The sequence below is a fragment of the Odontomachus brunneus genome, unplaced genomic scaffold, assembly GCF_010583005.1.
Source record: "Odontomachus brunneus isolate Ranch 3 - 2012 unplaced genomic scaffold, Obru_v1 Obru_scaffold_118, whole genome shotgun sequence".
NCBI classification, from domain to species: domain Eukaryota; kingdom Metazoa; phylum Arthropoda; class Insecta; order Hymenoptera; family Formicidae; genus Odontomachus; species Odontomachus brunneus.
The window spans coordinates 1,110,624-1,122,681 of NW_022639568.1; the positions used below are offsets into that span (position 1 = coordinate 1,110,624).

Here is a 12,058-nt window from a genome sequence, read left to right on the forward strand (position 1 = left end):
TCTCTCTCTCTCTCTCTCTCTCTCTACCTTCCCCTTTCTCCGCCGGATAGATTTGAGTTAAAATTTACGCAATGTCGACGCGCACGCACGCGTTTGGACAGAGATATAATATGTTAATATGCACGCGTTTCACACTTTGCCGATAAATCCACATTATAATTATATATGTACATGCACAAAGAGAAAAAGAGAGAGAGAAGGAGAGGTGGAGAGGGAGAGAGAGAGAGAGAGAGGGGGGATAGGTGGGATAGAAACGGGGGAGGAAGAAAGGGAAGTAAATGTGTCCTAATTGATGCATAATTATAAATGCAATCGCTTTTATGATTATACCAGGTTGCGGAGTGGCGGCAACGATGGTGTAACCGCGAACGTGACGATTTAGTTTGACGCGCAAAAATAAACCAAAATCCCAAAATAATTGGAAAAACGACTCCATTGTTTAAAAAAAAAGACGATTTTGTAAATCGATAAGCTGACGCACGGTACACCGGCCAAAAAAATTGGGGGATAATTTTTGCAAACGTCAATACAGCCGACGCGACGACTGTACAACGGATTTGACAGTATAGTCGTTAGCAGCCGGTATAATTGAGTTTCTAGTATTTTCTCAATCGTACACACACACATTCGCTTCTGAACATTAAAGTCAAGCTGACTAATCGCAATAACACATTGTTTCCCACATCGATTTATCACTTACTGATTCACTAAGGGGTATTTGTAACGTAAAATATATATAAAAAGCAGAAACATGTGAGATGGTCTTGCTATTTTTTCAATAATCAACAGTCTCGACATGCAAACAAAGGCGATATGACTGGAAAATTCAAATAACCCTAGACCTGATGAATGTTAAGGTTACTATGCCGACCTGTGTACGATATGAAATCGTTAAAGATAGCGGGTGTGCTGAGAAAAGCGCGAAGATATTCTTAGGGCAATATTCATGGCCTGATCATATATTTATGATCGTCTTAAATTCATCTTAAGACGCTGTGAGAGCCGTTTCATCGACTATGCGGCGTCCTAAGAGGGGTTTAAAACGATCTTAAATATCAGATCAGACTATGAATATCACCTATAAGATCGGACTATGAATACCGAATTTTCCCATTTTCGACATCTCGCTTCGTTCGAGGAACAACTTCGCTTTACGATCTCGACCCGTCGTTTCGCGAAGAGAGTTCCCTCTCGTTTACGCTCGCCGTTATCGTTGCAATCGCGCTCTGTGCAACGCATACGAACGAACAAACGAACGAGACGCAGTCTCGTTGACCCAGACGATCGAAATAATCCGGTCGTTTCTGTTTCAGGCACCTCGATACGACAACAAACAAAGAGTTGGAGAGCTGAGCACAAGGCCGCGAGGACACTTGGTATCATCATGGGGGCGTTCATACTTTGTTGGCTGCCGTTCTTTCTCTGGTAAGCGTCGACGGTGATCGTCAACAAATTCCGCGTGGCACGGCCGATAATTAACCTAAGAATAATCTCCCCTCGTGGGAGTTAAGCGGAAATCACCTCGATAAAATTACAGCTACAACCGACGTCACTCTTAAATGTCAACGTACTCGTTAAGAAAGAATGCAAAAGAGGAAAAAGAGAAGGAGGGAGGGAAGGGGAGAGCGCTCGTTAATGCTTTAAGAACGTTCCATAATTAACCCTTTAAGAACAAGATGTTAAAAGGGTGAGTGTTTTAAAGGATTATCATATGTGCTGGGAAAATAAAACAAATAGAAATATAACACAAGAAAGAAAATATAAACGCGGAAATAAAGGTATATATAAATAGATTTTGTAAAATATAAAAAACGAAATAAAAATAAAATAAAATGGCTAAATACAACTGAGTATATTGAAGAAAAAAATATCTCGAAAGTAAAACATATTTATCCGATAGGTGCTAATAACAAATTACCTGTACAAAAAAATATATACATATAAGTTTACTTATAAGAAGCAATTGTTTATTTTATTTAAATAAAAAAATTTAGGTTTAAATAAATATTTTATTAAATCCACACTGTGGATATCACTGTGGATTTATTTTTCAGGTATTTTGTACCTTATATAAAATATTTTATATTTTATACTTAAAAAATAAATAATTAGGAAAAACTAGTACTAAAAAAGAAAAGTCTAAGGAATATAAAGATTTATATAAATATCAACTGTTTATTTAAAAAAATTTTTTTAATTTAGGTAAATACGTTATTAATACCTATCAAATGTTTTCTAATTTTTCAGATATTTTTCTCTTTCAGTGTAAGAAAGAAAGTAATATGAAAAAATGGACAATGTGAGAGAGAAAGACATGTATAGTATTAAAAAAAGACAGCGCATCGGAGCGTAAAATTTCGTCGGGCTAAGTAGTTTCGGTCAGAACGAAAGCCACTTTATCACAAGAATCCACTTAGAGGGCTTCGCGAAGAGCGTGCGAACGTCCGAGGGAATTTTTACCGCGAGATTTGTGTATCGAATCTTCGTCGCTGTATTCGTCCTCGGCACAGACAGAGCGTTCGTTTTACTCATGCCGAATGTCTCTACAGTAAGCGAAGGGATAGAAAGGCCAAGGGCTAAAGAGAAGGAGATACAAAGAGAAAGCCGCGAGAAGTCCTGCCGCTTGTCCCATGTTTTATTAATGCGGGCGCAGAGTGCATCTCTATGGAGTTTGCCGAGGGCTTAGCCTGGTCTCTCCGCGGGCTTGTTCGCGCAAGTTCGACTATTTGCTCAACCGAGCGCGCCAGCAATATGAAGATCCGTCCCGTCCGCCCCGCGGTCGGAAAAACTGTCACCTTCCTGTGCGGAGACGCTCCTCCATCCGAGATATTAAGAGCTATATTAATAGTCGTTACTTGAAACTTACTCCACGTAAGATACACAGAGACAGAGTTAGATTTCACTTTTCACTCATGCAATATATGCGACATTACATATGCAATCGCGATATTCAGCTGAAAGTTTGTTATAGTGATAACGCGCATATCACTTGTTTAATATTAAAAGCCTGGGGAGACATTTCTGGAATTTGGCAAACATAGTATCTTCTATAAATATTGTATTTTTATGGAAATATTACACATAATATTTAGGAACCCCTTTTTTTATGTAATAAAATAATATTTTTGCTAATGGATGATCTGTGTAATTTTAGCAGTCTGAAGAAAAATTTAACGATTTCACAATTTATTCAATGTTATAAATTGACTATTAAAATATGTCATTAATTCAGAAAATGCCTTTCTCAAACCGTCTAATTGAAATAAATGCTCTGTCTTGCAAATTCAGAATTGTCTTCGAATTATCATCGAAAAATTCAGGGACCATTTTTCAAGAGCAAAAAGATTTAAAAATTTTTAGCGTTAAATGTCTAAAAAACAACTTATGAATTCACCGTTTTTTTATTCGATACTAAGTTCACGATTAAACCAACATTTTAACTAATTCGAAAGCAAATCCTCCAATTTTTCTCCAAGATGGTCAAATGACTCCGAAATGGCGTTCGATGCGTCGACACTAAATCGCTCGTGGAATTAGCGTTCAATTTTATTTTTTATTATTTCCTTTTAGTGCGCGTCAATCGACTTGGCTCTCGCGGAATGATGTTGCAGGCACGGTAGAAATCGAGCGAGAACAAGACTAAAATTTCGTTAAACGGCGAACCGGCCGATGGATAAACGGCGGCGTAATACAGTTACGGCCGGCAAAATGCGGTCTCTATGTAAATCGAACGGAAGAGAGAAAGGAGAAGGAGAGAGAGAGAGAGAGAGAGAGAGAGAGAGAGAGAGAAAGAGGGAGGGGGAGAGAAGCCAATATATAGTCGCGCGTAACGCGCCGAACGCCAGCCCAGTTTTTATTCATGCAAATGCACAAAGCACATCGTTCCGGCCTGAAAGCGCGCGCACTTTACTTTTGCACTTAATTTCTTGTAGTTGCCGCCATTTTCCGGGAGCATTTTGGAATTATCGGCTTCGCCCGGCCACCGCGATCGGCTTTTTCTTTTGTCATCTGAATAATATATTTTTGGCCGAATTCTTCAACTTTGCAGTCTGCACTTTGCAGTCCCACACTTCATACCTTAATAAAAATTGAATCTCATCGGCTTCCAGTCATGAGACCGTAAATTTGTGTCTAACATCATTACTAGCCGGTAACGTAACGTTCACTTCTTCTAGTGAATAGATAAGTAAATTAGCTGATGGTTAAACCAACGAAATCACAATGAGTTATGAGATAAAAAATTATAAATATTGGATTGATTCATAAGTTTCTGTCTAGTTGGCATCCATATTTTGATATTAGAAGAGTTTCACACAGATAGCCATCTATGTACATGCTTTGATAGCCAACATTTCCGAGCATATTTTGTGATGCAAGTAATAGTGTTTAAAAAAGTGCACAGTTGCCTTTGTTGCGGTTTAAAAGTGGGAGACAGTAATGAATTTTTCTCGGCGCATCATGCTTTGTTACTTTCATAAAAATTGTTATACTTCGGTTGGTATGTTATGCTCCACCCACCATATTCATCCGACATTGCCTTCTGCCATTTATTATCTATTTCGCTCATTACAGAACTCCCTTGACGGTATAAACTTCGCTTCTTTAGAAGATGTGAACAATCACTGGGAACGTTTCTTCATCGGAAAAGCACAATAGTTTTACGAGAGGGGAATTACGTGAAAGATTGGCAAAAGATGGTGGTGCAGAATGATTATTGAGTAAAACGGTCTTTAACAAGAATAAAATGAATTTACATTTTGTTTACTACTAGCTTTTAGCTCAGGCTTGCTCGTTGCATTTTTAATAATATAATTTATATAATATCTTGCACAACGGTATTTTCTCTTTCTCCCTTGCCTACTAATAAATATATAATTATGTTTACCGAATGTGAGTATTTGCACTTTGACGTGGCAATGATAAACAACAAATGGCGACTTAAATATTTATGCCGTGTAAAATAAACAAATCCACATTAAAATGATTAAAATGATTTATACGAATGAATCGCAGTGCAAATGCAAATCGATAATAAACAAATTGCCATTTAAATGCTTCTTTTTATATTACCATTTAAAACGCTCGAAACGATTAAAATCACGAGAATCGCTGGAATAATAGTTGTTTTATTTTTTCATTCTTGTGGCTCGCGAAAATACTTTCGCGACTGTACGCAACAAATAAAATATTTGTGAGAAATGTTTGCGGGAAACGCGTTCGTGTTAGCGCTCACCCACAAATATTTTCATTTCGTACGGCGAGATTGATGTTTCTTCTCTCTGTCTTTCTCTCTCTCTCTCTCTCTCTCTCTCTCTCTCTCTCTCTCTCTCTCTCCCTGCCTTTCTCTCTTTTGCTTTTTTACACGCGACGTGTGTTTCGCGAAAAATCATGCGTCGATAACGGCGAAATATCGAAGAGCAATAAGACAGGATAAATTCTGTAAGGGTGGAATTTGCAACGATCAAGCGGGAGTTTTCAGAGTCCAATTTGTACGATTGATATCGGTGGCTTTGTGTAATTCTCGTCAAACGGAGATAGCCGCGTCGGACGGGCGCGACGCGCGACCGCAAATCTGTGTCAATCTGTTTAGTATTGTTCTAAATCCGTATCGTCGGCTCGATCGATGCTTCGTGCATTAATAACGATATGGCCGTGTGCGGTCGAACGTGCGGTCGAACGTGCATTACGTCCTTACCGTTATTTTCGTCTACACGGAACGCGTCGAGCCACCTCCTTCGGCGATTTTTCTCCGCCACAACTCGGGAGAAAAATCGGAAGAGATACTCAGACGAAATTAGTCACTGACAAGTAAACCTACCCAAAAGTTACATTCCAATTTCTTTCTAATTTAGCACAAATGTAAAAGTACACAAAATATTTAGGTCGTATTTTTTGCATTTTGACCCACTCATCTATGCCGATTTTGTTAAAATTTTAATTAAAAGTGCGAGATTTCTCTCTCGGTTCGGTCGAGATTTGAACGATATTTGACTAATTTTGCACAGATTTAAAATATTTCGGTTGGGATCTCGGATATAAAGAAATTCAGAATTGTTCGTGTTTCAGCTATGTCAATTTTGATAAAATTTTAGTTAAAATTGCCAAATTTCTCTCAGTTTAGCTGAGATTCGAATCATTTTTGATTAATTTAGCACAGATTTGAAATATTTCGGTTAGAATCTCGACTAAAGAAATTTACAATGGTTCATGTCTCAACTATGACGATTTTGTTAAAATTTCAATTAAAATTGTCAAATTTTTCTTGGTTTAGCCGAGATTTGAACAATTTTTGACTAATTTAGCAGATTTGAAATATTTCGATTAGAACCTCCGTTAAAGAAATTCAAAATGGTTCGTGTCTCAGCTATTATCAGTCGATTTTGTTAAAATTTTAATTAAAATTGCCAAATTTCTCTCGGTTTGGATGAGATTCCAACCATTTTTGCTAATTTATCACAGATTTAAAATATTTCGTTTGGAATCTTAGCTAAAGAAATTTTGAATGGTTCATGTTTCAACTATACCGATTTTGTTAACATTATTTATATTTTGTACTCAATTTTATTTCTTATTCATTTTTGTTGTATTTGTTGATGATAGGAGTGACGACATTAAAAAGTTATAAAATGCTTGTGAAATTTAAAGTGGGCAAAATGAAAAAAATGACCTAAATATTTTTTGTATTTCTACATTTGTGCCAAATTAGAAAGAAATCAGAGTGTACTTTTAGGATAGATTTACTTGTAAGCCAGTATCAGGCATCAATAAATTACAAAATTTTCTTTGACTAAAATAAACAGCAAATTAATAATTAAAATTAATTAGTTATGATTTCTTAGAAAATTGATCGTGTGAACAATTAATTTTATCAGTCGATTAAATTATTCATGATTACATCGAACATACAAAAAGAAATTGAGGTAGATTTAAAATTAGTAATTTTAATTATTTATTAATTCAGTATTTAAAATTAATCACAATTGTTACACAATTTCTTATGTAATTGATTGTGCAACTGATTAACAATTAATTTCATCAATCGGCTAAATTATTCATGATTACATGTATAACGATTAGTAAGCTCCGATTATTGATTTGCGGATGATTTTAGTCGAAGAAAATTTTAATCGTTTGATGTCCAACGCTTCAATATAAACAAATGGATTATCAGAGAGATTAGATACTTACAGAAAAAAATGAAGGTGAATTTTCGCTGAGAAAGATTAGCGGGACAAGAATACAGAGAAAATAATTTCAATATGCTGTTGAACTTTTGGCTTTATAACTTTTCGATGTCACATAAAAGTGGTAAATGGTTATTATTCACTGCATTGGCATTAACAATTTTATTCCCGTTTTACCTTAGTGATTTTCACAATTCAAATTCCTCCAAAGGATTGTGAATGGTCGCGTGGGAACGTAGAGCAGTAGCTTTTCTTAATCCCGACTGGAGCGTGACGCGAAAATTTTCAATTGTTAATTGCTCTGGGGGTTCCCGCAGCAATTAACGACTAAAAATTTCACTGGAGTTTTGTGAAAAGCTGCAACGCGGTCGCCTCGTTAAAATAAAATTTCCGCCTCGTTTCCGTTATATAAATACAATTTTCGTTTTGTCCGCAATAAAACTTCCTTTTAGTCCATTAAATTCCACTTTGTCCATTAAATTCCGTCTAGTCTGTTACAAATTCGTCCTGTTCGTTGCAGCTGCATGTGTGCGTGCACGCGTGTGTGTTGTCGAGTAAATTTGTCGATTGTTTCCCAAAGCTCAATGACATATCTCGAAATTACCAGGAGAGAGGGGGGAAAGCGACGCCACGTGCGGACAGCTCGCGCCGGGAATTCAGATCTCATTTTCGCACCGATCGCAGAAAAGGGCCGAGATGCGTCGAGACATTGATTTAAAATTTCACAGTGCATCCGCATAATGCTGGCGCATCTATATGCAAATAATCGACCCGACCGTGAGGAGGAGATGCTGCCGCGGAAGAAAACTCGTTTCCTCGTGCGCTCCTCTTTGCGCAAAACAAATCTCGTAAATATATCCGGACGTTACTATCTATATTCGCATCGTACGAGATCGCAGGGGGGAAGAAATATGTGAGGTAATTTTTCAAAATCAAAATTGAAAAACTTGGAGAGTTTAGAAATCGAGAGAGAATTAGGAAATTTAGAAATATCTTTTTTTACACCGTGCTTCTTGAGGATGTATTGCCGGTATTTCAAAAATAATGAGAAAATTTTGGAAAAACGTCAGATTAATCTACATTGCATCTAAAAGTGAGCACAAACAATTTGGCATTGATTCAAAATCGGAAGTTATTCCACTTTGAAGTGGAAGTCTAGCAAACATGGTGACGTCAAGTGACGTATTGACGTTAGAGATATCATCAATATGTCGTTGAAATGCCATTCGATGTCATTTCGTTGCTTTAAATATCTTAAGCTGTGCTGTTATGAAAATGTACGACCTTATTCTTAGTCAAGAAAAAGACAAAAAAACGAAAAAACAAAAAAAAAAAAAGAAACGAAAATTTTTGTATTTCAAGCAATGAATACTTCAAGTATCAAATATTTGGAATTCAAGTATTTATATGTGCTTCAAGTATTCAGAATGATATATGCAAAGTTTCATTATGATTTGGAGTAAAAGTTTTAAAATCAGAAACAATATAACGTAAAGTTAATATATCATAAAAATGTGATGTCAACGTAAAAAAATACGTTATTTCATCGTATAAATACGTCATACGTTTTTGCAAGGAAAAATATAAATGTTAATGTGATTTTAATTTTCAGTGACCTTTTGCAGGGGCTATGCATACTTAACTAATAGCCGATGCATCCTTAACTGGCTATTACTGTACTATTAATACTGTACTAAAAATAATGTCTATGAATATTAATATTCATAGATATATCAATCAAAATTGCGGTCCACTAATTACATAGCTCCAGTGTCAAAAATCGGAAAGTTTCACGTTTTCGCGCTGTTTATAATAAAATAACATCTGTTAAATAAAACCTAATCAGTCAACTAGAGTCGTTATTTTTTCTTTTTTCATCCGCGAGATGTGCACTTCACAGAGCGCGATGCCTCAATGCACTTAATTATAATAGTTTCATTCAATAATTACTGCTTCATTAAACTTCCCACGGGAGAAAATAGCTCGGGCGAAAGCAAATATTGTCTTGATTTTAAATAAAGCTACGTAATTAACAAATGCTAATTAAATAACACTGCAAATTAAATAACACACAAATGCTAATTAAATAACACAAGTAATATTCGCGGAAACAGCTGGACATCATTATGACCGAATAAAAGGCTCGCTTCGTGCGCGTTCACAATTGTCGGCTTTGAATTCGCTCGAGTTACACCGCTCTCCCTGCCTGACCCGCAAACGCAATAATACCGTAAATCATCGGGAATGAGCGCTTCACACGTGTCGAGGAAACGTTTCGTCATAACATCGATAGTCAAGATTCGCCGACGCGTGGCTCGCGCGATCCGCTGGGAAGAAAAATCATGGAAGAATATACGGACCGATATATTCACGCACGACGATAACGATACGCCGGGGTGCGGATTATTTTAACAAAACTGAAATGTACTTTATTCTTGTTCGAGTGAAAACGCAACTAGCCGGCTGAGGCAAAAGCTAGAAGCCAGCTGGTATAGATTAACCCTTTAAAGCCCGTGTCACACTACGGATTGGAGATAGAGGATTGCGGATTGAAGATTGGAACTTGTCCAATTGGAGCCAAGCAGGCCAAGATCAAAGTGCATTGATTCGTCGAAATCTAATCTTCAATTCGCAATCCTTCATTTCCAATTCGTAGTGTGACATGAGTTTAAGGGGACTGAAAGGTCACATTGTCTGAAAATCGTGCTTGTTCTTTCACAATTTTTTATGACAAACTGAATGAATATGCGAAAATGTTATTTTGACGTGTATTTATATAACATATGAAGAGAAGAAAAATATAATTTTGATGATCAAATACTCAATATAAGTGTATGGTACATGCAGTTAAAATATATTTCGTTTTTCTTTTCAAAGTCGTCATTTTGCAGTAATATCTTGACTCTCGGTGGTTCAATAAGCTGAAAGTTTAGGTAGAAAATTCCCGTAAGCTTGTCGTTATCGTGTGAACCACTGATAATTTTAAAATATTTTAAAATATTTTAAAATATTTAATTTTAAAATATTAATTTCTTTACTATAAAAGAACTGAATTTAATAATATTCCACTATAAAAGAACTGAAAATTTAATAATATTCCATTAAAATATTTGCATTTTTATTAACTTTTACTCAATTTCTATTATAGTGGTTTACACAATAACGACGAAGCTTACGGAAATTTTCTATCTAAAATTCAGCTTAAGAGAGTCAGCTACCGAAAGTCAAAATATTACTGTAAAATGACAACCTTGAAAAGAAGAATATAAGTAACGAAATATATTTTAACTGTATGTACCAAACATTTATATTGAGTATTTGATCATCAAAATTATTTTTTTCTTCTCTTTATATGTTGTATAAATACACGCCAACGTTGTATAATAACACTTGTTATATATAATGTTGTATAATAATGGACAAGTTGTGTAATAATACGTTGTATAATAACACTTTCGCATATTCATTCAGTTTGTCATAAAAAATTGTGAAAAAACATGCACGATTTTCAAGCAATCTTACCCTCCAGTTCCCTTAAGTATTACTGATACCAATAAGGATTACTTAGGATCAGGCAGTTGAAACATTACAAATGTGCTATTTAGAGTATTTTTGACAATATTTCATTTAAAAAAAGGTTACTAGAATGTTCCATGAATTATACGCCTTAAAGGGTTAAACAAAACTTCCTAGTTACCAACTCGATTTTGTCGATTACTCACTGAAATACAGAATTGGATTTGTGATCTAGCTGTTGCCCAATTCTATATATCAAATAATAGAATAGATGATGCAGTCTATTGTTTATGCCCCAGCAAGTCCATTCTAAATTGTCAACAAAGATCACTTCTTGTCAGCTAATCCACTAGAAACCTCAATTGACACATTCACCTTTGCTACTTTGACTTTAAATGCGACGCCGAAATAACGTAAAAAGTAAGAAGCGAGAATAGTTGAAATAATTTGCGAAAATGGTGGGACACTTTCGTTGGAATGACGTGACCAACGCGGATTCTTCAATTATACGACTAATTGTGCACATGTATGAAATATCAAATAGTGTTACTTTAACCTTTAACCTGAAGTCAAAGCGACAAGCACTAACAATGCAAACGGAGAACGCGCGTCAATTAATTAACATTGTCAGTTTATTTTCCGTTAACGAAGCCATCTCTTTACCTCGAGTCCGCAGTGGACTCTCTGGAACATGAAATTGACATTTCACTTCACACGAGGCAGAGTGCGAAAACGAGTCACGCGATGTCGCCTTTCTTCCAGGTACCTGACAACGTCCCTGTGCGGCGAGACGTGCTACTGTCCGGACACGGTGGTCTCGGTGCTCTTCTGGATCGGTTACTTCAACAGCGCTCTGAACCCGCTCATCTACGCGTACTTTAACCGCGACTTCCGTGACGCCTTCAAGGACACCCTGAAGAGCGCCCTGCCGTGCTGCGCCAGCTGCTGGAAGACGCCGTCGCAATTCGTGTAGCCCGGCAAAAAATCAGCCCCCAACCCCTCCACACATATACACACACGTTTCCTCCTCCTTGCCTCCGCGAACAGCGAGTTTACCCTCTCTTCCCCTGGTTCCTCCCCCTTCTTTTTCTCTCTGTCTCTCTCTCTTGTTTGTTTGTTTGTTTGTTTGTTTATGTCGACGACGAATTCCCGGGCGGAATTTTGCCGGCTGTTCTGCGGCGCGCTTCGTTTTGGCGATTTTCGCACCAGCCGACGCGCGAACATCGAGTTCGCAATTAACGCTTATTGCCCGGCTCTATCGACTATACGCGTCACTGGTTCTCCCGTGTTATTCGCGACTTTATACGACTAGAGAGAGACAGAAGTAGAGAGAGGAGTGTGTGAAAGAGGGACGGGGG

General features: G+C 36.8%; 1 protein-coding gene across 7 annotated transcripts in view; it reads left to right on the forward strand.

Moving 5' to 3' along the window:
• LOC116849566 (octopamine receptor beta-3R-like) overlaps positions 1 to 12,047 on the forward strand; it is a 163,532-nt gene extending 151,485 nt beyond the window's left edge. For all 7 annotated transcript variants that reach the window (XM_032826840.1, XM_032826842.1, XM_032826841.1 and 4 more), the window contains 2 exons: positions 1,314 to 1,425; positions 11,463 to 12,047. In XM_032826840.1, the coding sequence (XP_032682731.1) occupies positions 1,314 to 1,425; positions 11,463 to 11,673 (323 nt within the window). In that variant the 3' untranslated portion in view covers positions 11,674 to 12,047. The remainder of the gene's footprint in view (positions 1 to 1,313; positions 1,426 to 11,462) is intronic.
• Positions 12,048 to 12,058: the final 11 nt, after the last annotated feature.